Consider the following 26,408-nt stretch of genomic DNA (forward strand, 5'->3'; position numbering starts at 1 on the left):
ATAATATTTGTAGAACAATTATCATGATTTTAAAAAAATATAAAAGAAAAATCGTAGAAGAATAAGAGAAGAAAGAAGATGGAAAATAGAAGGAAGGAATCATAATTAAAATATTTTAAAAAAAGAATTAGCAAGCATAACTCTGGAATATTTGAAAAAAAGCAACTGATTTCGTGAACTTTTCGAGTTTGCTATACCACTCATAAATATTTGGATGTTTATTATATTTATGAAAATTAACGGTCCAGCGAATGCATAGAGTTAATGGGACACATGTACACAAGGTAAGCACAAATATTAAAATAATTACGGCTAAAAATTAAAACAAACACCTACCCTGTTCAAAATTGAAACTTTGAATGGAGGGATTTTCTAGAATTCATAGTTGACAATGAACTAAAAATTTGGGGCTTTTGGCATTGCAAAGCCCAAACTCAGGCCACGAACAATACGGAATTGCCCAACCAATATCTTTTGATCGAAATCGGAGAACGTACCCCACGAATTCTGCAGTCCACGGCCAAGGAAAACGATGACTTCTACAGAGTCGTCCACTTCTGCTCGAAAAGGTGAGCTTTAAAGGATGTATGAACAAGTCCAACTGTTTATTTTCCTATGTTTGATGAATCCAACATTCAAACTTTATTCAGTTTTCAGACTTAATTGTTCTGATGCAGAAGAAGATTTGTTTTGCAATTGTTGTTTTATTACGGTGCTTTCCTAATGACGTTTTCGATCAAGATTCATCGTGATTTATTCTGGTTTCGTTTCTGGCAGTGGTTGTCCTGTTGAGAGCAACTGGGGATGCTCCCATTCTCAAACAAACTAAGTTTAAGGTTTGTATTATGTCAATTTTCGTCAGTTTATAGATTTAAAGGTTAAAAATTTGTATCATACTGTTTAAACTGTAAATTGGAAATCAATCTTGATGCTTGTGAAAACTTTTGATAATTTGATTTGATTAAAAAACTGAACTTTTACCGTCTGATTCTAGTAATCATGTATACCTATGTAGGTAAGGTTGTGTGTATGTGTGTGATGTTCTCTGAGTGAGCTAAACGGACTAGGCTAATAGATGAAGAAGACGACCAATCTAAGAGCCGAAGGAATGAAGCTTAAACTCTGTTGTTACACAAGTATTAGATCCCATGGATACAATGCCACATCCTTATCCCGTGCAAAATTCACATTTCCATCAAGATATCATTTTTGTCGGGAGTGTGACCAAAGTGCCACATTGCATAGATAAGGGAAAATTATGTGTATATTTGTAAGAACAACTATGTTCAATAGTATGATAACTTTGGGTGAGATATAAAACAAAGTTGCGAGAGTTTATGCCCTAAGTGGGCAATATCATACTATTGCAAAATATGTGGAGGCGCTGGAGGGTTGTTGTCCTCACAATTATCATGTGGATAATCACTGAAACTTTGTTGAAGATTTTGTAAGGATTTTGGGGGCCTTATTAGGTTCTCTGTTAGTTTCTCTCGTTTCTCGTTGACTTACAATTTACTCGAATAGAACCCCTTCTTGTAGTTGGCTCTCTTTTTTATGGGCTTCTTGTTTAACCGTGTTTTTTCTTCCATTTTTCTCAATGTTCGGCTTTTCATCCAAAAAATGAACAAATAAACAAAAATTATTAATTATGAGAACTTGAAGAAATTTTCAATGGATAATCGATGACTGATTAATGACTATTTGGGGGGGGGGGGGGGGGGGGGGCGCTATATCCCTGTTATGCCGTGAATTTTTTCTGCACATGACTTGTGGTATTTATAAAATCTGGAATAAACATATAGAATCACCGGTCTTAGAATGTGCAGTTTTGTAAATTTTATACAGCAGCTCATCCATGAAAGTTCAACTTTTTGGAATTTGGTTTTCTACATTTGCAAGTTTATGGAAAACGTTCATTCACATATTTCATACATTTGACAGATGCCTGGCACAGACAAATTTATTAAAGTTATTGATTATATACGCCGGTCCATTCAACGGGACACCTTGGTATTCATCTGACTTGTGGAATAACCTCTTTTCCATCTGCCAATTCATTTGAAATTAATGACACTTCTCTATGCTAATTGTTTATATTCTTTGAAGTTTGTATTTGTCAACAGTGCATTCTCACCGGGTCCAGATGAGACAGTTATTGATCTATATAATGTGAGTTGATATTGACTCATTTCTTCTCTTTATGTTCAAGTTGCGTTTGTACACTGTTTATATTAACTTTTAGAAGAAAAGAAAAGAGGTGAGGGATGTGTGTGTGTGTGTTGGGGGGAGGGTGAATTGGTTGGAATCTATCTTAAAAAAATCTATTTATTGGCCGGTCAAAGCCTGTCATCTAAACTTAGGGGGTATATTCATTGAAGGTGTAGTGTAGACTTCTGATGTTGATGCTGGTCATGAATCATTCTTGAAAATACCCATCATTGTATATTTTTATGAGGTGAAGGGAAAAGGCTTGAGCAATCAAAATTTGAAAACTTCCTGAAGCAGGATATCTGTAAGAACTCTTAGATTATCATGAAACAAAATATAGCATAAGATCATATGAGTAACCTTAAATGTTTTTTTTATCACCCTTCCCCGAGGGTAATTATTCTCGACTTCATAGCAATTTTTTAATCTGTTTCTTTACTTAGGTATACATATATGGTTTTTCATATCCACATGCATCTAGAGTTTTATCATCTTGTGGATTATTCTTTTTTGTGTGTCTATTTGCAGAACTTTGGAATTGATGGGAAGTTGGTGGTAAATTATGCCTGCTCCATGGCTTGGGGCTAATTTGCAGCATGGTAATGCTGAGTGCTGAGGCTGTAAATAGTATCTTGAACAGTTCATTCTAAGTACTGTGATTTTAAACTCACCCATTACGAACTATAGTGGTAGTAATCCTTCATATTATTGGCTGCTTTCCCCAATGAAAAACGAATCAGTCAAGTTCTAGAGTCATACTTGTCAAGGTCCAGAGTTTGTAAATTAACTGTTTATTTGATCGACGTCTTTAATTAATTGTTTTAAGGTTGAATATGTTAACACAAGGATGTATTGTTCCAAGATATGGAAGCTCAAATTCTTGATTACCCTACTCAGTTTCATATTTTTCTTTTTACAACGTAACAGTTGTTGAGACCAATACAAATCCTCATAAGTGCAATATTTTGTCTGGTACTCCACGTTTAACATGATGGGGACTTACAATCATTCAAATTATCTTTTTGTTTCTTTTATTTTTTTTCTCCATGTTAAGAACTAGTTGGGAACAAATAATACTTATAGTAAGCTTCAAAGGGGCCAATTTGTAGGTTTAGGTAGGAGAAAACACAAACATGAGTTGAGCGATGGTCTAGGTGTTATGTATATTAAGTACATTAGTACTTAAACTTTGCTGCAAATTTGTACTCATCTGTTTTGTTTGGGTAAAATCCAAGGTTGACAAGATATAGACGCTGACCAAAAGACCGTATGTGGCTGAGTGTTATGTGGTGGAGGAATGCTGGTCAGCACTATTTGTCTGATGCTGACCATCTGAAAATTTGGACTAAGCTCGTGACAGAAAGTGAGTATTTTATTTTTCTTGTCTTTCAGAATGATTCTTTTCATATCCCCACCACAACATCGGATTATGAGGCAAAATCTAGAAACTTAAATCATCCCCTCTTAATGAGTGCACTAGCGAGCTCCCCCCCCCCCCTCTCTCTCTATAAACTTGGAGGATTACTATATGTAGCACAAGATCTCTCTGTGTCTCTCTCTTTAAATTTAGGAGATTACCATATTGGCACTAGATGTTTCTTGCAGATTCCCCATAGTTGTGTATAGAATTATGATCTTTGGAATATGATTTTGATAGTTGATGATAGCAGAAGATGAAGTTAGTAGGAATCTATACATCAGCAACCAAATATTTTGGTAAAGGCTATGAGTGAAACGATTAAATTTTAGATAATTCAGTGATGATTTGCATGAGAGTGCACCAACAACCTAAGCTTTATAGTTGCTGCTTATGATACCCAATTACAGGAAATTACTCATCCACTCCAAATCAGGTCCCTCATTGGAAAAATCAAACAAGTTATCGACGTCATACTCCAAGTTTGAGCTGTTTTCACGTTCTTGAGACGTTTCCTCTTCTCTAGACTCTGTGTTCACTTTTCTTTTACACCCTTTCCTTCTTTCTTTTTCACTCTGTTGGTTCATTTTTTTGCTCAAATGAGAATTCCAGTAGTTCTTGATCTCGTTATCTGTTCGCCCAGGCAGTCTCCCAGCAATCAAAGACCACCTAAACTCCGAAAACCAACACTTCTGTTAAGTTAATGAAAGCAAGAAAACATGAGATATATAGAGTGAAAGGGGATAGAAAATGTGACCTGTTGCCAAGAAGTTTATGAAGCCTGAGGATCAAATCTTCTTCTTGATCTGATATATTGCCTCTCTTAATGTTAGGTCTGAGATAATTGAGCCATCTTAGTCTGCAACTCTTCCCACACCGATTGAGGCCTGGAAAATTTGGAAACCCATTGAATATGTGTGCGTGTGGAAGTTGGGAAAGAAAAAGGAGAAGTTGAAAGTTGAAAGGGATGGACCTGCTTTAGCTGCAATGGACTTCCACCTTTTTGCACCATGAATGGCAATAACTTGAGCCAATTTTTGATCTTCTTCTGCAGTCCAAGCGCCTTTATTGACTCCTCCATTTCTCAAAATTTCAGCCTCATTTATGTCTCCTTCAACAACTTGTTTCACTTTTCTTTTCAGAGACTCTTCTTCTTCTTCAGTCATTGGAAGTGGAACTTTAAAGAGAGAGAGAGAGAGAGAGGGAGATTATGGTTTATTTTCTCTTCTTAGAGGGTGAAAATATAATAGAGATGTGAAGAAGCAATTAGAGATATATATGAAGAAATTGGAATAATTTATGGGTTGGCAGTCTTTCAGGAAAAGGACACTCTGATCATGAGGTAGATGATTGAGTGAGATATAAAGTCTGCTTCTAAATAGTTGCTCACTGTTTTACAACTCAACAACAACACAACAGCTAGCAAAATATCCTGTTTAAGAAATTGGGGTTCTTATTATTATTTTCTCCATATTGTTTACTATGCATATAAAATTCAAAGACTCTTGATTTAAACAGCATATATATATATATTAATTTCAGATATAATTGTAATGAGAATATGTACACGTCTCATACTGAATTACTTTTCTTCCAGATTTTTAAATTGAGTTGGAAATTATATTCTCTGTAACATTATTTACATTATGATAGTATCAAAACCCTTCTAATTTAGATTAGTTATATGAAAACCCCAAATGAACTTTTAGAATCATACTCTCCCTGCCTCTATTGCTAAGCTAATGATTTGAGTTGTGTTTTCTCCTGGGCAATGAATTTCATAGTCATTCCTTTGTCTAAATAGTTTGTCGTTAACATTCATAGCTTCTCTCGAGTTAGTACAAATCTGAATGTTAGTAAGAAAATAGTGAAGAACTTTTAATACATCATCAAATATCAATTTTATTCAAAATTTCATATGTGATTGAATGATATATTATTTTATTAGTTAAAACAACGTTTCAAAAGACACTGTTTCTTTTTCATGAAAATATTCAACAACAAGCGAAGCTACAAATACTATTTAAAAAATTTCTTAAATTTATAGGAGGACCAAAATAAATGAAATTCAAACCATGGGAACCAGAAATAGTATTATATGAGCCTACATCATTCTTAAATTATTCTTGTATTGTATGATAAACAGTGAGCCGTTATTATTATTGTTATTATTTTCTCTCTATTAAAATGGTGTTTTCTTTTATTCAAAGGGTTTTATTGTTATATCCTGAATAAATGAAAGTCAATAAATCTCATGAAAATCAGAAAAATAAAATAGTTTTTTTAAGAGAGAGATAGAAAGACCTCGAATTTAGTGAAGAATCTACAATAATGGAAAGGAGGAGAAAGAGAGAGAAAAAAAAAAACAGAGGGTAATTGCTACAGAAAGGACAAAGTGAAAAGAAAAAAAAAAAAAGAAAGAAGAGAAAAGTATTTGTCTTGAAAAAATACAACTTTTTCAGAGCCATAGAAAGGAGAGAAAATCAATAAGTCTTTTTGATTATTTAATTTGATATGATCAGAATGCAAATGCATGAATATCCATTTTCATTGGTCTCAAACTTTCACATTCCTATTTTCCCTGTCCAAACCTGACTTAACAACTACTGTTTATCTTTGTTTCTTTCTTTGTTTTTTTTTTTTTTTTTTGATTTTCAAAAAAATATTAATTAAGTTACATTATTTTTTTTATTCACAAAACACCACCTGCAGTACTTCAATTTTTATTTTTCTTTTATATCATAACATCAATACAAAAGGAAAGTGTTAAACAAAAAGCAAAATTAGGTTTAAAGTATGTTTACTTTAAGGTTGGGATTAGGTGCTCAAAATATAAAACCATATCCATCTTCCCTTCTTCCATGCATTTATCTCTTTACGTACTTTTAATTTATTTGAACTCTAATCTTAATTTGTTTAATATATTATGATAAGTTAATTTGTCATCAATAAAATCCCTCTTCTCGTCCCTAGATTGAATTAATTTAGTTTTTCAATTCATTGGAATTGTTTGTATAAGTTAGATAAGATTACGTTCTCTTGATAAATCTGGAAGATTACGTTCTCTTGATAAATCTGGAAATGTGAGCAGAGATTGAAAGAGATATAAAAATAAAAAAGAAGAAGAAGAAGAAGAAGAAGAAGAAGAAGAAGAAGAAGAAGAAGAAGCATAAATCCAAATTAAAGCAGCAGCTGGGGGTGGGGGTGGGGGTGTGGTTGGGTGGGTCTCTGGGTGAAGAAAGAATAATCCTTCCAACTTTTGGTTAATGTGATATTCCTTTTAAAGCTGAAACTTAAATTCGGATCTCAAACCCTTTGGGTTTTTTCTGTTTGTCTTTTTACATTAATGAACACCTCCATGGATCCACCTCTTTTCTTTCTCTCTCTCTTTTTTAAATTCATATCATACTTTCTCTTATCTTCAAATTTACTGCCCTTGTTATCATTTTCTACCTATTATCATCACTATTATATTATTTGTTGACGTTGTCCAAACCTCAACACTTAAGCCACCCAAACTCATATCTTCTGTCTGGAGGGGCACATGTGCAGTACAAAAATGTTAATGTCTCTCCAGATTTGGGTTGGTTAGCTGATCTTTTGAACACATACAAATCAAAAAACAACTAAATTGAACCTAAATTAGAATCATGCAAAACCTCAATAGCTGGAAGAGTCTTTTTAACACACTGGAGGCGTTATGCGTAGTATGAAGATGAATAGCTTATTAAATAGAACAAGTTGACCGCTCTAAAGGGGAGAATATGTAATCTTCAAATGAGAGACACCGACCTTACTTAGATTCTTAATTTTGTGCTTAGCATCATAGTGCAAAACACTCCTTTAAACATCATAGTGTACTAAGATCTCTTATGACAATCAATTTGGAGTATTTATGGAGAAGCAAGCTAGAGGTCAAGCCGGCCACAAATGCAAAAGACCCACCAAGAAGTCTAATACGAACAAGTTGGATTTGAGTGGCAACATAATTATTATAAGATTTCAAGTGAATTAACCACTCTCATTTATCCATTTAGTTCGTGTACTATTAAAATGTTTTTTCATTTTGAACCTCTAAATTTTAAAATGTATATTTATTTTGAGTAAAAAACTTTATATATATCAAATGATGGTGGAGAAAATTAAATTTAGGTGAAAAAGTTAAATGTCAAAGTTCAAAGACTCAGCATAGAACATTCTTGAAAGTTTAACATAAGAGTAAACCTTTTTCTACATTTGAGCTATATTAAAGTTGAAAACTCAATTACAATTATTTATTTAGTTAAAGAATACAACAATAATATGATTTATGCTCTAATTGGGCTTTGATAATTACAAGGTGTAGATTCTATAATTAGTGACATAAATCACAATACTTGCATAAATCATGTTGTTGAGGGACAATATATGTAGACATGGCTAAGAAAGGCAAAAAGAAGATGAATGTCTTTCTTTCCATTATAAATTTGAGCTGACAACCAATTAAATGAAGGGCAGTGAGGATTATAGGGCAAGAAAAGTCTCAATTATTTTTCATTTTCACTTCATATTGCCCAATTTCAACACAATGATCTCAAACATATAATTATGGAATGCATTTCTTTTACTTGATTTGTTTGTCAAAAAAAAAAAAAAAAAAAGAAAGAAAAAGAAAAAGAAAAAGAAAAAAAGAAAAAGAACTGACAATCATAAATTAAGAAAGAAAGAAAACCAACTTTTTTTAGTTATTGGTAGTTTGGAAAATCACCAAGTATATTTGGTATGATTTAATTTTATAGGTTTGATTTCGTTGGATTCTCTTTCCTTTTAATAAATGATTGACAATATGCATTACAATATTGTATATAGTCTATACGTTAATGAATCAACAATTTTTGCAATCAATAACCCAACATAATCTTGTGGTAATAAAAAAATAATTTTCTTTTATAGTCGAAGATTCAATCTCTTTTACCTCACACATATTTGTTATACTCGAAAAAAAAAAAGGTTTTAATGTAATATATTTTGATTATGAATCCAAATCATATCATTTTAAATGTGAGAGCTTTTATTGAAAGCAATAAACAGGAAACCCCTTACGTGAAAACTCGAGTACATGGAGAAAAACCACGATTTTGTTGTTTTATTATTTTCCAATAAATAATAGGTATACAATGAGGGAGAATAAATAGGATACACGATATAATAAAAAAGAAAAAGATTTAGAAAATAGGGTAAATCTTCCCGTAATATTTTCATAAATATTCTAAGGGTCAAGCCCACTAATTCTACCACTACCTTCGTAAATACTAGTGAGGCCCAAATTGATAACACAAGAGCCGAAGTTTGATTTGAGGAACCCCTTGGTTGAGAACATCAATAGCCTATTGGCTCGAAGGAATGTACGGATTGCATATGCTTCCACTGTCAAGTCTTTCTTTGATGAAATATATATCAATCTTAATATATTTAGTTCTATTATATTAAACTGAATTGTTAGCCATACCAACAGTGGAACAAAGTTTTATTAAAAGTAATATAAAAAGAATTAAATTGAAATCAAAATGACACAAAGCTCCAAAAGGAAAGGTATAAATAGATGGGTTTGATTCAAATAAAAAGGTAACTCTAATTTTCACAAACTCAGACAAGTAATTGGGCTTGACCTATATGACCTTAGTCAAGACCCCTCCCCAAGAGGTCACCTTAACCTAAACCTAGACCTCTCCCAAAAAGGTTAACAAAGTGATCAATTAGGCCAAAATAGATGTAAAGATTTGACCCATCTGATCATAGTTTTTGAAAATAACAATAATAAAGAAAAAAAAAATTAAAACTTTATGAACTAACAAAAACACGTTAAATAAATCTAGAAAAAAAAAGAAAAGAAAAGAATGAATTAAGGGCTATTTGATAGGCAAAGTAGGAACATAATTTTGAAAAGAATGTATCCAAAGGAAATAGAATTGCAGTTTTAGGTTTTCAAATATGTGTTTTTGGTAGGCATTTTCTAAAATCACTAACTATTAAGTTTGAATATGAAGTATTACATATAAATTTATGAACTTGTTTTATGTCGAAATCTTTGTATTTATTTTGTAATTTCATATAATATATAATATATTACATATTTCAATTTAACAAAAATAATTGAGTTTATGACATGAAATACCCATTTAAAAAAATCTTGTTTTTTTATATTATTTTTAGGGGAATTATTGTGTATAGCATATATATATATATATATATATATATTGCTATTGAGAATTTAATAGATTTTGACAGATGTCGTAAACAATTTTACTATTTTGCTATTTTTTGAAATGTTTCTGGTTTTTTTTTTATATCTTTTTTAATATAAGTATACATTCTAATAATTTGATTTCAAATCTAAAAACATTGAAAGTAGATTGTTTTTTAAATTAATTAGCACTGTTTGAATCACGTAGAAACATTTTTCAAAAACTGAATCCAGATTACATGTGTTTGACTAAACTCGTGAAATTTGGATACATCAAATAAAATTAAAAAAAATGCTCAAACATGACTTAATTAAATAATTCAAATATAGACAAAGAAAAAGAAGTAATTGAGAATGCTCCTTATTTAGAGAATTGGCAAATAAGATATGCAACAAAAGAGTAAGCAAATCATCATTCCAAATCCCCAACAATAAGAGCAAATTTTTTGGCATGGAAATTAAATTTAGAATGCAAGCTAAGCCTTGAACTCTTCTTTGGCTCGCTCCTTTAGGTCTATAGTAGCATCACTGGAGCTCACTTATACAAGAGTATCCTAACCAATCTCAATGTGGATTGAGTTGAGTACTGCACCCCCATGCCTAAGTAATAAAAATATTTTGCTTACTTCAACCATATATTGAATTACTTACCCCTTGAAGTTTTTTATGTGGAGTTATCACCTAAAAAATGGCTATCTTTTGATGCACAAAGTCGTCGAAAAAAGTCAAAAAGAGCGTCGAGCTGATATCAACTTGCATTATCGGTGGAAACGCATCGAAAGACAAGATTTTTCAATGGTACAAGGGTAGCCGTTGGGAGAAACCCAAAACTCTGACAGTGCAAATACCCCGTCAGGAGATAATAATTCCCGACACCTTATACAACAACATTGAGAAATGCTACTAACTCCTGATAATTGTTCTAATATTAGGAGTTTCTTTCACGAAGCAAACTTTGGGATGATCTTCCAACGCTCATAAGGAGATCTTTGTTCAAATTTTTATTTTTATTTTTATATTATTTATTAATCTTTAATAATTCTCACCTCAATAACCTAAAATTGAGAGGAATATAAATCAAATCAAAGAATTTCATAAATGATAAAATTCTTGAGCAAAATTCATTTACATATGTAGTATTCTTTATAACAAAAAAAAAAAAAAAAGTTCGCAAAATGTTCACTACAAGAAATCTGGAAACCGACATTAAAGGCCTTTAATGTCACTAGACGACCGACATCGGGTTTTAATGTCGGTTGGGCTTTAATGTCGGTTTATAACCGACATCTTTGAAGGTGTTATTGAAGGCCTTTAATGTCGGTTCATCTTTAATATCGGTGGATAACCGACATTAAATATGTCTTTAATGTCGCTTATGATACATCTTTAATGTCGTTTTGAAACCAACATTAACGATGTATTTAATGTCGTTTTTTCAAATTTATTTTTATTAAATCCTTTCATTATTGTCTATTTTGTATGACACCAAATAGTTAAAAATGAAATCTTTTACTTGTACATAGACAAAATGAAATCTTAATAATGTGTACATTTATATACAACTTGGCTCCAAACACAAAGAAATTATGAAGCTTAATTATTACACTGATCATCCTTTGGAAAAAAAGAAAGAAAGAAAGAAAAAGAATATATTGAGAGAGCAATAACTAAAACTGCAACTAATAGTAAACTAGAACGCTTCACAAATGACTAACTTCAAGATCTTGTCACAAAGATGAGGGTCTAGCTAATTGTACTCACTTGCAACCATTTCTTCTATTGCAGTCATTTGTTTAGTGATAGCTCCCTGTAAAAGATATCAAGATGGTTCAATTAAGTAACAATGTTATGACCTAGTTGCTAGTAGAAATATTCACATTTGATTACTAATTAATAAAGTAAAGGGTTGGTTACCAAACATAACTTTTATTGCGTAATGCGGAAGGGTCTGAGGGTGGCTAGATGGATCGATGACAGCAATCGGAATATGCAAAAGAACCCAAAACTTTTTTTTTTAAGGAAATTAAAAACATGAGTTAGCATAAATATTTCCATAATTAAGTGATGACAACACCTTGAGATTAGAAAATGACCAACATCAAAGAGATGCTAATTAATTACCAGAACGAAATTGTTTGATAGAAGCCCTATCAACTTAGAGAAAATGAGGAACAGTGAGAATTAGCCATTCACAAAGGCAGTGTTTTGAAAAGCCCTCTTGGACGGATCTAGCACCTTCCCTTGGAAAGGCACACTCTATGCCTAAATGGAAAATCAAGTTTACTAAGCCTAAATGAAAAATATACTTTGCGGGTTTTTTTCTTCCATATTTTAACTTCACCAATGCTTTCTCTGTTTAATGTAATATTTTTAGAAAAAAGAAAAAGAAAATCGGCAGCCCTTGCGCCTTGTACATTTAAAAACACTTCACCAATTTTTTTTTAGAAAAAAGAAGATAAGCACTTAAAACTTACTGATGCTTGACAAAGTTGACTCTAACACCAGGTAGCTTGGAGTATCCAGGCCAAATAGTCTCATTTGGAGTGCCTAGGGTTCTAAAAATCTGTCAAGTCATACCAACAAGAAGAAGAAGTAAAAGAAGCAGCTCGTTATTATAATACAAGAGTTTTTTTTAAACATAAACTACAAAGTTTGGCTTATCGTTTCATTGAGATTTATCGTTTATTTGAGTCTTTTCAAAGCATTCTAAATAACTGTTTAAAGTTTAAAGACCAAATAGATACGAACAGTAAATTGGATCGGGTTGGGTCGAAAGAAAGCTTACTTTTGCATAAAGCTATATACCTCTCAAATTGTCATTCTGAATGGACACTTTACGGTGTTGATTCCCATCAGAATTCTGAAGGATGAGCAATGCTTATTATTGGAAAGAAACATCCTCTTGGAAGGAACTCAAAGCACTGATTAAGGATTCATAAACCTTGATTCCCCTTATGAACACAGAATCACTCAAGAACTCATTGTGATCATGCAATAAGATTGGAGTGTTAATCATTGGAGAGAAACCAAGAACAGGAATCCTCATCTGTCTCATGAATCGAGCATCCGTAGTCGTAGCCAAGATTTCGGGCTTAGAAAGCTTCCCTCCGGCGTCGGTCAGAACCAGGGTATTTCCCGTTATTCCATATTGTTACAGCTAAAGAGGTATACAATCTACATTTTCTAGTATTTGAATGCTTAAGAATTAAGTGGTTCGACATCGTGTGGAATTTTGTTTGTTATGTTAAAAGAAAATCAAGCATGGGCACCCAGGGAGAGAATAGTTCTAACCTCAGAAGGTAGGCTCTTAGAGAAAAGACACAGGAACCATTCAGTGGCGACAAGGGAGACATCAAAATCCAATGCTTCCAGATGGGCAGCTATCCTGCATTTGCTCTCCAATTTATCCAAATGTTTGTACTCATCAGACAATAAATGAATGTCAAAACAAAGTAAAGCACCTGGGACACTTTTTGATAAGTAAATCTTTGAACACCCTTTGCTCGACATGACATCTAGACAAGTTGGTCGTGTAACAGTCACTAACTAAAACATTTTCTAAGAGGACAGCTAGCATCCAAAAAGCATCTTCTTCTGTTTTCATCACGAGCAATAACAATGCAGCATCATAGTTTAAGCCCTGCACCAAAACTGAATTAATTCCAAAGTCTGCTACAAATTACAGGTCTAATTCAGCGCTACAAAAGGGCCAATACCAACGTATGTGATAACTATATCTTTTACCAATAGCAAATAGAAATCGTTTCCAAACTCTGAATCAATATTCTAGAGCAACAAAAGGATGAAGAGGACGGAAGAAGGAGAGAGAGAGAGAGATGAATTAAGAATGGATAGAACACTGCAGCAACTAATGAGAAACATAGTTGAATTCCAGTTTTAGACTGAGAAGAAATAATTTGGAATGTAGAATTAAAGTAAATGGGGAAAAACCTGTCGCAAAATTTTACAAAGTTACTGAGCAATTGTTATGTTCGAGAAAAGGAGAAGAAAAAAAACCTACCTGACAGTATCCAACCCTAAACTCATCTCCCGGTGAAGCTTGTCCTTCATCCATCATAAACCCTACATTCAACTCCTTGAACTCCTTTGACTGAACGGACTTCGCAGCTCCATCGGAACCCCCAATCTCCTCATTCGGTACATACGATATATGAACCGTACGGACAGGGATGAAATCCTGGTTTCTGAGATTCCGAATGGCTTCAAGATATTGGATGGCGACAGAATTGTCATCTTGAGAACCACGGACGAAGATTTTACCATCGGAGGTTTGGACAGCGGAGAATGGAGGATGAAGCCACTTAGAAGGCTCGGTAGAGACAGAGTCCATGTGAGAGTTAAGTAGAACTAAAGGCAAAGAAGGGTTTGATCCATACCAAATCACAAGAAGAAGAGGCTTACCTGGACCGAACTCGAGTACCTGCGTATGGAGACCGATTTCTTGTGCTTGAGATCTGAGAAAGGCGACGACGGAGGCGTAATTGGGATCTGGATGTGCGGTTTTGATTCTGAGGTAGCGTTGAAAGCGAGAGATCGGAGAATCTTGATTCTGAGGTAGCGTTGAAAGAGAGAGAAAATGAAAGGAGAAGAAGATAAAGAGTAACTGAAAAGAAGCGACAGCGAAGACGAAAGTTCGACATGGGCTGTGCCGGTGGTTGCGGTGGTCAAGTAGTTCAAGTAAGTGGCAGAGCCGGTCGGAAAGTGATGAGATTGAGCAGCTATCGAAGAAGAGAGGGAAGAAAGTGATGAGATTGAGAAGGGTGAAAGAAATTTGAGAAAGATGAAAAATAGTGTGTGGGAGGGTTTGAGAAAAGAGTAAAGTAAGAGAGAGAAAGTTTAATTTTTACAAAATTAAAAAATAAAAATAAAAATAAAATAAAAAATGGGCTTTAATGTCAGTTCTAACAAAGCAGGGTATTTAATGTCGGTTTTAAACCGACATTAAAGCTCTATCTTTAATGTCGGTTTAAAACCGACATTAAACATCCGCCTTTTGAAAAACGACATTAAAGCCCATTTTTCATTTTTTTCACCCGACATTAAAGACTAGATTTCTTCTAGTGGTTCTAGAAAAATGGTTGTGCCTAGAATACATAGAAGATAATGTCATCTCCATAAACTATCTCCAAGTGTCAACTCCAAGAAACATCTCCAAACATTTGTTCACCTACAAGCACATTATTACAACATTCAAGCATCCTAAAACTTCATTTAAGATTAAAATAATCGAAACATCGTAAGGTTCACTAAGCTCAAATAATACTGTCAAAATCTCAACTAACATTCATGCATTAAAGCATTCAACTAAGTTCAGCCAAATAGACAAAGTTCAATTGGACCCTCTAATGACTTCCAAATAAGGAAACCGGTCAACCAAACAAGCAAAAACCTCATTAAGGTTCCAAAACAAGTTAGACAAGTCTAAACCCGTTATTCATTCACACTTAAATAACATCCTAAAATTAAATAAGCTCAAACAATTGTTATAATATGGTATACCACTCGTGTACCTAAGGCTTCAAATTGATGGTGTTTGGAGCCACGAGGAAAGATTTGCAAGAGATCGATCACTTTCTTGTGGCACTTTTGCTCCGACTGTTATGTAGTGCAACTCTTCACCTTGTTAGGATACACTTGTCACGACTAACTCATCTGTATAAGATGTGCTTATGTGCATGAGAAAAAATCTCAACATAAAATGTCGTCAACTTCTTGACAATTGATCGAGTAGACCTTCGTGATAGAGCCAAGCTAATAATGTGAAGCACCTCTAGATTTCAGGGGTTTGACTTTGATAGCAATGTGTAGTCGCACTTATGTAAGGCTTCTCTTGTTGATACCTCAATGTAAAAAATGGGTAGAGGGGTGAAAGGTCTCGTGGTCCATGATGAACTAGTTGATAAAGGCGTGGGTAAGCTTCTAAAAAGAATCAAATGCTCTAATGAGAAATTTTTTATAACATGACTAAGTTAGGCTAGTGAGATACACATATAAAGCACGAGAAACATATAGCCTTAGAAGAGAATAGAACTAGAAGGCTACGTAAATTACTTGTCATTAAGTGCTTGGTGTCAGGGGCATAATTGTCCAACGTATTATTTACCGTTGGCCGTATGCCCAAATACCCCCAAATCACTTTATCTTTATGTCTTGAAAGTAGTTTAGGTTAATTCTTTCGTTTAGGTGTCGCCGAGTCACAGTGTGACATTTCGGCTTTTTCATATGCAAGCCTGCCAAGGCCAAAATTCTCAATATGTACTATAGGGGGTACATGAACAGTCCGACCCCCGCCCAAGCCTTGTCGCACTCTTTGCATGCTGAGTTATTTTCCTTGCAATTGACAGTCTTCAATGCTTTCTTTATGACGTTTTCAACTATTTACTTTCTCTCTCCCGTTTTATAAAAAACATTTTCTCAAGAATGGGGAGGGAGGCTACGTCATACCGCGAGTTTGTTCGCGGATTCCGATTATCGAACGACTGACTTGCTGATTGAGTTAAGCAAGTGCCGCACAATCGTGTTGAGAAGTTACGATTGTGACAAGTGGTATCAGAGCCAAATTGGCTAATTGACGATTACACCGAAACATGTCGTCGTCGAATCCATCGGGCAAGGCCCAGAGAGACCGACTAGTAGAGATAAAAGAGCAGATGCTCTACCTAGTCGAAGTTCCCGACTCCATCCGCTACTTGGAGTCTCGTGTCGATGAAATTTCTGAGAAAGCTAACATGATCGATGCGGTAGCTGGCCGTGTCGAAGGGTTGCCGATACAAGAGTTGTTGGCAAGGGTTGACGCCCTAGAAGAAAACACCAACGCTAGAAGAACTATTAACTACGAGTGTGGAGAGAGTTCCTCAGGCTTTGCTGCCCACATGGAAGAACGTGTCGGCGAGCTTGATAGCGCTCAGAAGACACATTAGAGATGATAAACGGCATGTCAGAGGATTTTAGAGTCACCCTCGATGTCGTTAGGAATGAAATCGCAGATGTGAATGCAAGACTGAGTCTCACGATGCGAGCAATGGCAAGCCAAGCTCCAGCTGGAGGAGCAATTTCGGTTAGCAAAGTAAAAGTCCCAGAACCAAAGCCCTTCTGTGGGGTAAGGGACGCAAAGGCCCTGGAGAACTACATTTTCGACCTTGAACAATACTTCAAGGCTACAAACACCGTCACCGAAGAAGCCAAAGTGACATTGGCAATGATGCATTTGTCTGAAGATGCAAAGTTGTGGTGGAGGTCCCGATACGTAGACATACAGGAAGGATGTTGCACTGTAGATACTTGGGACGCCCTAAAGAGAGAACTCCGCTCGCAATTTTTCCCCGAGAATGTGGAAATCCTGGCTCGACGAAAATTGCGCGATCTAAGACACACTGGCGAGATTCGGGAGTACGTGAAGCAGTTCGCAGGGTTAATGCTAGACATCCGGGATATGTCAGAGAAAGACAAAGTTTTCTATTTTGTCGAAGGGCTGAAACCGTGGGCGAGGGCCAAGTTGTATGAACAAAGGGTCCAAGACCTCACGTCAACATATGCAACAGCCGAACGGTTGTTCGATCTGACAAGTGACTCTCATCAAGATGCGAGACGTAACCAAAGTTCCTCACCAAGAAGGAATAGGGATAGTCGCCCGAGCTCTCCCAAAGCTGTCGGGGGAGACAAACGTTCTGGTAAGGACCACAAACCTTACCAGTCAACCACCGAAAATACATGGCGGAGGTCGAATGATCGAAGCCCAACCAAGCGTCCCCTCAGTTGTTTCATATGTCAGGGGCCCCATTTGGCAAGGGAATGCCCGAACAAAGTCGACTTCCATGCGTTTCAGGCCTCCTTAATTGCGGATTCAGACGATAAGTCAAATCAAGTCGAGGATGAAGCGGGCCTGATAGATGAGGGCGAAAAGACCCGAATAGGGGCCATAAAATACATGTCATCTCTCCAGAAAAAGTTAGGGGAGAGCCACGTGCCATCGAAAGGGGGCTTACTGTATGTTGACACCTGGATCAACCAAAAACAGACTAAGAGCACTATGGTTGATTCTGGTGCAACCCACAACTTCATAACTGAGGCGGAAGCTAGACGTCTAAGGCTCCGTTGGGAGAAGGATTCAGGAAGGATGAAGGTCGTGAATTCCGTTGCCCTACCTATCGTCGGGTTGGTGAAGCGAACGACGATAAAATTGGGAGGATGGAAAGGCCCCGTAGACTTTGTAGTTGTAAAGATGGACGACTTTGATGTAGTACTGGGAATGGAGTTCCTCCTTGAACATCAAGTCATCCCAATGACTTCAGCTAAATGTCTAGCGATCACCGGATCTTTTCCCACAGTAGTACAAGCAGATATTCGTCAGCCTAACGGGTTCAAAATGATATCGGCCATGCAACTAGACGAGAGTCGCGCCCAAGAGGAACCACCATCTGTGGAGATCCTGCTTGCGGCGTTAGAAAAGCCGGGGGAGACAGTCCCCAAGGACACTCTTTGTGTCTCGAAGAAGCACCATGGTGTGACGCCAAATAGCTGGCCCATCAGAGGCAAAAGCGCATGCGAAGAATGCTTATCGCATGGCACCGCCGGAGTTGACCAAACTTCGGGAACCATCAGAGATGTTGTTGAATACAGGGTGTAGTATACCCGTACAAGCTCCGTATAGAGCCCGTGTCGTTTCCCTGAAGAAGAAGGACAGGAGCCCACAACAGTGTGTTGACCATCGTACTCAAAGTAAGCTCACGGTCTGGCGTAAATGTCCACTCCCCATGCTCACGAGGCGGGTGGACTGCCCACGTGGAGTGAAGCATCTCCCAAAGTTAGGCGACCGACCGAGGCAATGTCGAGTAAGAACAACGAAGGCAAAGGGACTTGAGAAACATTATGTCTCTAGGCATGAAGCATACGAGTTCCCCGTGGTGCCGCTGAGTCTTACTGATGCCAAGGGAGGAAAGTGTTGTTCTGTGCAGGGCCAGATGAGCGTGCTGAGTCGTATGGGGGAGTGCCACCAAGGTGGGTCGTCGAGAGAAGAAGACACTCAGTGGAGCGAGAACTGCGAGCGTCGGGTCACCTTGAATGGTTCAAAGCAAGCTATGGTCGAGGGGCCAAGTCTTGGGGTCGTCGATGCGACCAAGACTCTTGAAGTCGAAGCCGAGCAACTCAGCTACGTGCTCGAAGAATACCTGCATCATTGTGTTGATGGCAGACAAAAGAATTGGGTTCAACTGCTGAAGGTAGCCCAATTCGGTCATAGTGCTCAGACAGACTCGCCGAGCAAGAGAAGTCCGTTTGAGATTGAAGGTAAGAGGCATCCTGTATTGCCGCCTCTCGCTGATGGTCCTTACGTAGGGGACCGCCCTTAAGTTCACAGAGTTGAGGAGGAATGGGAACAGATGGCCAACATCGCTCGAGTGTGCCTAGAAGAAGCTTCAAGGCCGATGGAGGAGGGGGTAGATCGAGAGCGATGCCCTCTTGAGTCCGAGTGGAAGACCAAGCTCCCATTTAACGGTGCAGCAATGTCGTACGATCATCTGTCAACTTGGACCTGGAGGAAGACAGAGAAGTCGAGCAAGCCCTTGCTGACAGAGTAAGGATTGTTAGAAGGCCCATGAGGGAGGTACATAAATTCCTGGTGCAGCGGAAGAAGCCCCTCGTGGAGGTAACCAGTGGAAGACCTGTCGAAGATTTTGAAGCGTGGATGCAGAAGACCGAAGAGCTCCAGCTTCGCCAGTTGACGAGGACGTCAACCGTTTAAGTGGGGGAGAATGTCAGGGGCATAATTGTCCAACGTATTATTTACCGTTGGCCGTATGCCCGAATACCCCCAAATCACTTTATCTTTATGTCTTGAAAGTAGTTTAGGTTAATTCTTTCGTTTAGGTGTCGTCGAGTCACAGTGTGACATTTCGACTTTTTCATATGCAAGCCTGCCAAGGCCAAAATTCTCAATATGTACTATAGGGGGTACATGAACAGTCCGACCCCCGCCCAAACCTTGTCGCACTCTTTGCATGCTGAGTTATTTTCCTTGCAATTGACAGTCTTCAATGCTTTCTTTATGACGTTTTCAACTATTTACTTTCTCTCTCCCGTTTTATAAAAAACATTTTCCCAAGAACGGGGAGGGAGGCTACGTCATACCGCGAGTTTGTCCGCGGATTCCGATTATCGAATGACTGACTTGCTGATTGAGTTAAGCAAGTGCCGCACAATCGTGTTGAGAAGTTACGATTGTGACACTTGGCATCGATAGGGGATGAATTTAGTTGCAATTAGGTATAATGCTAACCTTCGAGAGAGCACACACCCAATGGGTATGAGACAAAGGCTTACTCATTTCTTCTAGGCTGGCAAAATGCTTCCTTCTTTATAGATTCCATTAGAGACATGAATTATATTATTGTCACATGGAATTTGAAGAAGAGTTAGAACCATGTTTTATTAGAATCTTAGTGGGGTCTTCCAAGGCTTTCACCCTCTTTCTCGTAGCAATATTAGAGCAGGGCAAATGAGCTCTACCTTATCAAGCTCCATCCTAGTATGGTTTGGTTGGGAATGAAATGACATTCGAGAGACACCTTTGGACTATCTTCACAATGTAAAATCTCACTTTGTTGATCTTTGTCAAATATGGTTAGCCATTTATTGAGCTTTGTTGTTTTGGTTGATTGTCAGTGTCCATTATCCTCTCCATTGATACCTCCAAATTTTGGCACGAAACCCCTATGTAGGCCTTTATTCTCATTTGAATTGAGCTCGCTTGTGGGCTTTGCCCTAATTTATTCCATTCATCACATAATTGAGAAATCATATACGCCTTAGTTTCTATTTATACGAGACAAAGTCAATATATTAATGTATATAAGTAGTGAAAGTTTATGTTTATTGACATCGAAAACCTTAAAGTTTTTCGTGATAAGTTGAAGAGATGGTAAAGACGAGTAGCACATCAAAGACAAGTGAAAATTCTTTCTAAATACAAAGTTTCTATAGGATGTATTATAAAATCATAAGTTTTTGATGAAAACAGAAACTCAAGGTTCCATGATCAAGATTGATGCCAAATCATGTATACATTACAAGAAATATATCGTGTTTATATATAAGAATGGAATGGGAAAGAAAAAAACAAAAGAAAGAAAAATCTAAGAAGCAAATAAAAAAGTAAAAGATTTAAATACACAATCTAAAAAACATTGACGAAAAACCTATCTAAACTATCTAAAAGGGCTTCATTTCTCCAATAAATTGGTTTAAGTTTGATTGTCTCTAATATTTGATCTCAATAAGCCCTAATTCAAGCTTAAATTGTTAAATACTTAATAGAAAAAAAGAAAATTACATCGTTTTCACGTGGGTGTAGATTTGTTAGTAAATAATTACTACACCATCCACGTCTAAATTTGGTACGTTAATTATCACTAATATTTGATTCCATTAAACCTTAATCCAAGTTTAAATTAGTAAATAATTGATAAAAAAAACTAAAATAATTTCACAATAATTTCGTAAATAATCCAATTCTAAGTTAATTGCAACAAAAATTTCAAAAGAAAATCTCATTTGCCAAAAATTATAACGTAAATTAATCTTTTTAAAAAATATAAAGTTGATAATTTAAAAAAGAAAAGAAAAGAAGAAAACCTACATCTTATTTCATTTTCCTCAATAAATAGTGAAATTAATTAATTTTTTTTTTATTGTTTAATATGTGTCCTCATTTTCATTTTTGATAAAGTAACTCCTCTCCCTTTTATTTTTTTTTGTTCGCTCCCATTATTTTTTGCTAGAAGAATTATGGTATTTTCTTTTTGTTTATTTTCCTAATTTTCACTGGTTATTTTAGCTTTCGGGGATGAAGAAATTTGTCTATGGTCGAGGTGGACAAACTTGATCTTGAAATGCTTTATGTTCTATGCTTTTGTCGTATTTTCTTTTCAGTTTTTAATTTTTATAAATCCACAAGTTTGATTTATATTAATTTCCTGTTTTTCATGATTTTGTATTTGTTTCTCTTTTAATATTTTATAAATATACACTAATTATGTCTTTATAATTTTCAAATAAAGTTTAAAACCAGCCTATCATTGTAAATCTTAAAAAAAGAAAGAAAGTTTTAAGTGTTTATCTTTTGCATAAAAGATTAATAAAAGAATAAGTTTTTGTTCAAATCAAAATTGCAACCACAAACAAATATAGAAAATAGAACATTATTTGATAAAATATTCACACTTTATAGAAAAATCAAGTGCAATAAAAGTTTTCTTTTTGTTAAGCAAACTGGTCCCACATGATTATTTCTCTTAACAACCAACTTAAGATTCTCTCCTTAAAAATAGGATTCTGTTGAACTGATAAAGTGGACCCAAGTGGTTAAGATTATTTACAAATTAGTTACTTCCTAAAGAAGTATCATCAAGTACAAATAGTGAAGTTTCCTAAGCTTCCGTGCGTGGTTTTTATTGAACTCTGAAAACAAAGAAACGTGGATAGAGAAGCACTACAAAGTCGACGTTAAAAACACCCTCAACCAGTGCCACCATTGAGGGGGAGCTTGATGTCATTTATTATATAGTTATGATCATTATAATATTTCATGATTTAATTCTGTCTTGAACAATCCGAAAAATAGCACAGAAGCAAAGGATCATAGTGCTGTTTCTCCAGTCATAACTATGCATTCAACTGTCGTTGTAGCTGTTATTAATACAAGTCTCTATCCTGGGCAAATTGTCCCCCAGATGTAGATGCGAATTCATCGAACTGGGTTAACAAATCTCGTTGTGTTGTATTGCCTGTCTATCTCCTTTCACCCTACTCTTAACATACCTGAAACTACATCTGTTGCATATCTCGACAATTGTTCATATTTCAATTGGTATCAGAGCAGAGTTCAGTATTCGATCCTTGATAGACGGTATCCGAGAGGGAAACTCAACTAGCAGACCTCCCCTTTTGAACAGAGGAAATTATGGTTATTGGAAGTCATGAATGAAGGCCTTCCTAATGTCACTCGACATGAGGAGTCGGAGAGCCGTCATATCCGGATGGGAGTATCCCACTTAAAAGGACGGAGTAGGCCAAACTGTTCGAAAATCTGAGTTGAAATGGACAAAAGATGAAGATGATGCTGCTGAAGGCAACTCTCGCGCACTGAATGCACTGTTTAATGCCGTCGATCCAAATATATTCAAACTAATCAACACATGTAAATCGGCCAAGGCTTCCTGGGATATCTTGGAAGTAGCCTTTGAAGGAACCTCCAAAGTGAAAATATCACGGCTGCAGATCTTGACGTCTCGATTTGAAGCCCTTCAAATGGGTGAAGATGAAACTATAGTTGAATTCAATGTCCGTGTCCTTGACATTGCGAACGAATCAGATGCACTTGGGGAAAAAATGTCCGACTCCAAACTTGTTCGAAAGGTTCTCAGATCTCTGCCCTCCAAGTTCAACATGAAAGTCACGACGATCGAAGAAGCTAATGACCTATCTAAAATGAAATTGGATGAACTATTTGGGTCACTGCGAACTTTCGAAATTCACTTGGGACATACGGCTAGCTGAAGAAAATCGAAACTAGCACTAACCTTAGTAAAGGAAGAGCCAACTGAGGAACATCGAGTGATGCAGGGTAATGATGCCCTTACAGAATCAGTAGTTCTGCTGACAAAACAGGTTGCGAAATTCAAAAACTAGTTCCACAAACATATCGGAAGCCAACACAACAACAGAGATGACTAGACCTTAAGACAGTCAAGAATATCAGATGCCTCTTCAGGGCACTACCGAAAGAAGGAACACGAACGAGGAAAAAGGATTGAAGCCTTAAAATCTGACAAATATGGCAAAGGGATCAGATGTCATGAATGTGAGGGATTTGGGCATATTCAAGACGAGTGTGCTACTTATCTTAAACGCAAGAAAAAGGGTTTGGTAGCTACCTTCTCTGACGAAGAAGATTATTCCGAAAGCGACGATGAAGAACCTAGAATGGCCCTAATTAGTATCTGCACCATGAATGACGAAGTAGATGTTCAAACACATGACCAGCTGGAATCAAAGAACTTAACTGACGACACAGCAGATAGAAAGAAGACTGAAGATCAAGAAATTATCTTGCAACAACAAAAACGAATGCAAGATCTAGTGGAAGAAAACCAAAGCTTTCTATTCTCTATGGTAACTCTAAAAGAAGAACTAGCGGAAACCAAACATCAATTCGAAGAACTCCTAAAATTTGCAAGGATGCTGACGAACGGGACCTCGAAACTAGATCACATACTCGACTAGGGGAGGAATTTTGACGACAAAAGAGGACTCGAATTTGTAGAAAGGGACACACTTGTCAGAAAAATTGTCTTTATCCGAGAAGGTACCCTTCAGAACAGTCTTACAAATAATGAACAGGGGGAAGGGGTACTGAAATGACTAGCATGCCTGTGAAATCCCCAAACAAGCGAACACGCAGAATTTGTTATTTCTGTGGATGGGCTGGACATATTCGTCAGAATTGCTTGAATTATCGACTACTCGCGCGCAGGCAACTTGATACACGACATACTAAATACCTGAGTAGACCTAAAACAGAATGGTGCCTAAAAATCCATGTAGAAAACTGCAAGGTGGCTCTCACCTCTGTCAAAAGCCCTAACTTTGGTGACTGGTACTTTGACAGTGGGTGTTGCAGACACATGACAGGTAATGCAGATTTATTCTCTGAACTGAGTGAATGCAAAGCCAGGTTAGTAGTATTTGAAGATGGAGGAAAAGGAAAAATAATTGGCAAAGGAATGATTAACCGTCCAGGTCTACCGTTTCTTCTTGATGTTTGACTAGTACAAGGACTGGCTGCAAATCTCATAAGCATCAGCCAACTATGTGACCAAGGCTATCAAGTTAGTTTCAGTAAAGATAGATGTAATATGCTAGATGGTCAAAATAAAGTATTCCTCAGCGGAACAAGGCTGTCAGACAATTGCTATCACTGGGATGCAGAAGTGACCTTATGCAATCTATCAAAAGTGGAAGAAGCTGGACTCTGGCACAAACGACTTAGACACCTTAGTGGTGCTACTATCTCCAAGGTCATCAAAGATGATGCCATTATTGGTTTTCCCCCGCTATCATTCTCGTCACTAGAAAGCTGTTTGGAGTGCCCAGCTGGCAAGCAAGTCAAGTCTGTGCACAAGCTTGTAAATATCTCCTCGACGTCCCATATTCTGAAACTTCTTCATATAGACCTAATGGGGCCCATACAAACAGAAAGTCTGGGAAGAAAACAGTATGCAGTAGTGTGTGTCGACGATTTCTTTTGCTACACCTGGATAAAGTTTATTTTTGACAAATCGGAAACCTTTAAGACTTGTCAGACCTTGTTCACTCAACTCCAAAGAGAGAAAAGTACTGACATTGGCCGAATACGAACTAATCATGGGCATGAATTTGAGAATCAACACTTTGCGGAGTTCTGTGACAATGAAGGGATCTTTCATGACTTCTATGCCCCATTAACACCACAGCAAAATGGAGTTGTAGAGAGAAGGAACCGAACTTTGCAGGAGATGGCCCGAGTGATGATCCATACAAAGCAACTACCAATTCAATTCTAGGTTGAAGCTCTAAACACTGCTTGCCATATACACAATAGAGTCATTCTCTGTCTAGGGACTACTACTACCTTGTATGAGCTGTAGAAAGGAAGAAAACCAAATGTGAAGTATTTTCACATCTTTGGCAGCACATGCTTTATCTTGAGTGATAGGGATCATCGTAGAAAGTGGGACTCAAAGTCAGATCGTGGAATATTTCTGGTATATTCTGCTAACAGCCGAGCCTACAGGGTCTACAATCAGGGTTCGAAACAGTAATGAAATCCATTAACGTCATTATTGATGACCTTGGTAAGGAACCCAACAGAAATCTTGATGATGAAGATGAGGTTTTTTGGAATTCCCTTTCTCATGAACCTGCTGAAGGAGAGTCAGAATTGATGGCCCACACTAATGAAACAACTCACTTACCCTCTCATCTCGATTCAAATAGAATTGACATGTCAACACTTCTACATCAGCCATTCACTCTGACACACATGAAAGTGAAGCAACAATATCTGCAAGTCAGCACACTTCAGAGCGAACTGCGGGTGCAACTGATTCTTCAAAATGTGACCTCATACCCCCTACGCATATAGCCAAAAATCATCCCTCCAGCTTCATTATTGGAGATGTTTACAGTGGAATCATAACTCGGAAGAAGGAGAGGAAAGATTATGCAAAAATGGTTGCTAATGTGTGCTACACATCTTTACTAGAACCAACCACAGTCTCTGCAACACTTTCCGATGAACACTGGATCTTGGCTATGCAGGAAGAGCTACTACAGTTTGAAAGAAACCAAGTATGGGAGTTAGTGCCAAAGCCACCTTATGCTAACATAATTGGTACTAAATGGATCTTTAAGAACAAAACAGATGAAGAAGGTAGAGTTATCCGTAATAAAGCTAGACTGGTTGCTCAAGGGTATTCTCAAATAGAAGGACTGGACTTTGGAGAA

General features: G+C 36.6%; 3 protein-coding genes and 1 long non-coding RNA gene across 4 annotated transcripts; 1 reads left to right on the plus strand and 3 right to left on the minus strand.

Annotated features, from left to right (window-relative positions):
- The first annotated feature begins 347 nt into the window (after nucleotides 1-347).
- Nucleotides 348-3,095, plus strand: LOC103501992 (ubiquitin-like protein ATG12). The gene is made up of 5 exons (XM_008465779.3): nucleotides 348-569; nucleotides 778-836; nucleotides 1,942-2,010; nucleotides 2,107-2,169; nucleotides 2,737-3,095. The coding sequence occupies exons 1-5, from the start codon at nucleotides 533-535 to the stop codon at nucleotides 2,794-2,796; spliced, it is 288 nt and encodes a 95-aa protein (XP_008464001.1). The 5' UTR covers nucleotides 348-532; the 3' UTR covers nucleotides 2,797-3,095.
- Nucleotides 3,096-3,934: 839 nt separating this feature from the next.
- Nucleotides 3,935-5,077, minus strand: LOC103501991 (transcription factor MYB114-like). The gene is made up of 3 exons (XM_008465778.2): nucleotides 4,599-5,077; nucleotides 4,383-4,512; nucleotides 3,935-4,294 (listed from the first exon to the last, which is right to left on the minus strand). The coding sequence occupies exons 1-3, from the start codon at nucleotides 4,789-4,791 to the stop codon at nucleotides 4,030-4,032; spliced, it is 588 nt and encodes a 195-aa protein (XP_008464000.1). The 5' UTR covers nucleotides 4,792-5,077; the 3' UTR covers nucleotides 3,935-4,029.
- Nucleotides 5,078-11,381: 6,304 nt separating this feature from the next.
- On the minus strand, nucleotides 11,382-13,491 carry LOC127148911 (uncharacterized). The gene is made up of 3 exons (XR_007820154.1): nucleotides 13,310-13,491; nucleotides 12,323-12,411; nucleotides 11,382-11,655 (listed from the first exon to the last, which is right to left on the minus strand). It is a non-coding gene; the product is annotated as an uncharacterized LOC127148911 (long non-coding RNA).
- A 287-nt stretch (nucleotides 13,492-13,778) lies between these two features.
- LOC103502007 (uncharacterized) lies at nucleotides 13,779-15,263 on the minus strand. The gene is made up of 3 exons (XM_051083387.1): nucleotides 15,259-15,263; nucleotides 13,870-14,587; nucleotides 13,779-13,799 (listed from the first exon to the last, which is right to left on the minus strand). The coding sequence occupies exons 1-3, from the start codon at nucleotides 15,261-15,263 to the stop codon at nucleotides 13,779-13,781; spliced, it is 744 nt and encodes a 247-aa protein (XP_050939344.1).
- Nucleotides 15,264-26,408: the final 11,145 nt, after the last annotated feature.

This window comes from Cucumis melo, chromosome 4 (genome assembly GCF_025177605.1).
Source record: "Cucumis melo cultivar AY chromosome 4, USDA_Cmelo_AY_1.0, whole genome shotgun sequence".
NCBI lineage: Eukaryota > Viridiplantae > Streptophyta > Magnoliopsida > Cucurbitales > Cucurbitaceae > Cucumis > Cucumis melo.

Bases quoted from the DNA above. Each gene is read 5' to 3' on its own strand.
- LOC103502007 (XM_051083387.1), bottom strand. The intron at 13,800-13,869 runs GTAGGTTTTTTT...ATTTTGCGACAG, and splicing joins TTAGGGTTGGATACTGTCAG to GTTTTTCCCCATTTACTTTA.
- LOC103501991 (XM_008465778.2), bottom strand. From the start codon at position 4,791: ATGACTGAAGAAGAAGAAGAGTCTCTGAAAAGAAAAGTGAAACAAGTT. The intron at 4,513-4,598 runs GTCCATCCCTTT...CAAATTTTCCAG, and splicing joins GTCCATTGCAGCTAAAGCAG to GCCTCAATCGGTGTGGGAAG. The intron at 4,295-4,382 runs GTCACATTTTCT...TTCGGAGTTTAG, and splicing joins CATAAACTTCTTGGCAACAG to GTGGTCTTTGATTGCTGGGA.
- LOC103501992 (XM_008465779.3), top strand. From the start codon at position 533: ATGACTTCTACAGAGTCGTCCACTTCTGCTCGAAAAG. The intron at 837-1,941 runs GTTTGTATTATG...TACATTTGACAG, and splicing joins TCAAACAAACTAAGTTTAAG to ATGCCTGGCACAGACAAATT. The intron at 2,170-2,736 runs GTGAGTTGATAT...GTCTATTTGCAG, and splicing joins CAGTTATTGATCTATATAAT to AACTTTGGAATTGATGGGAA.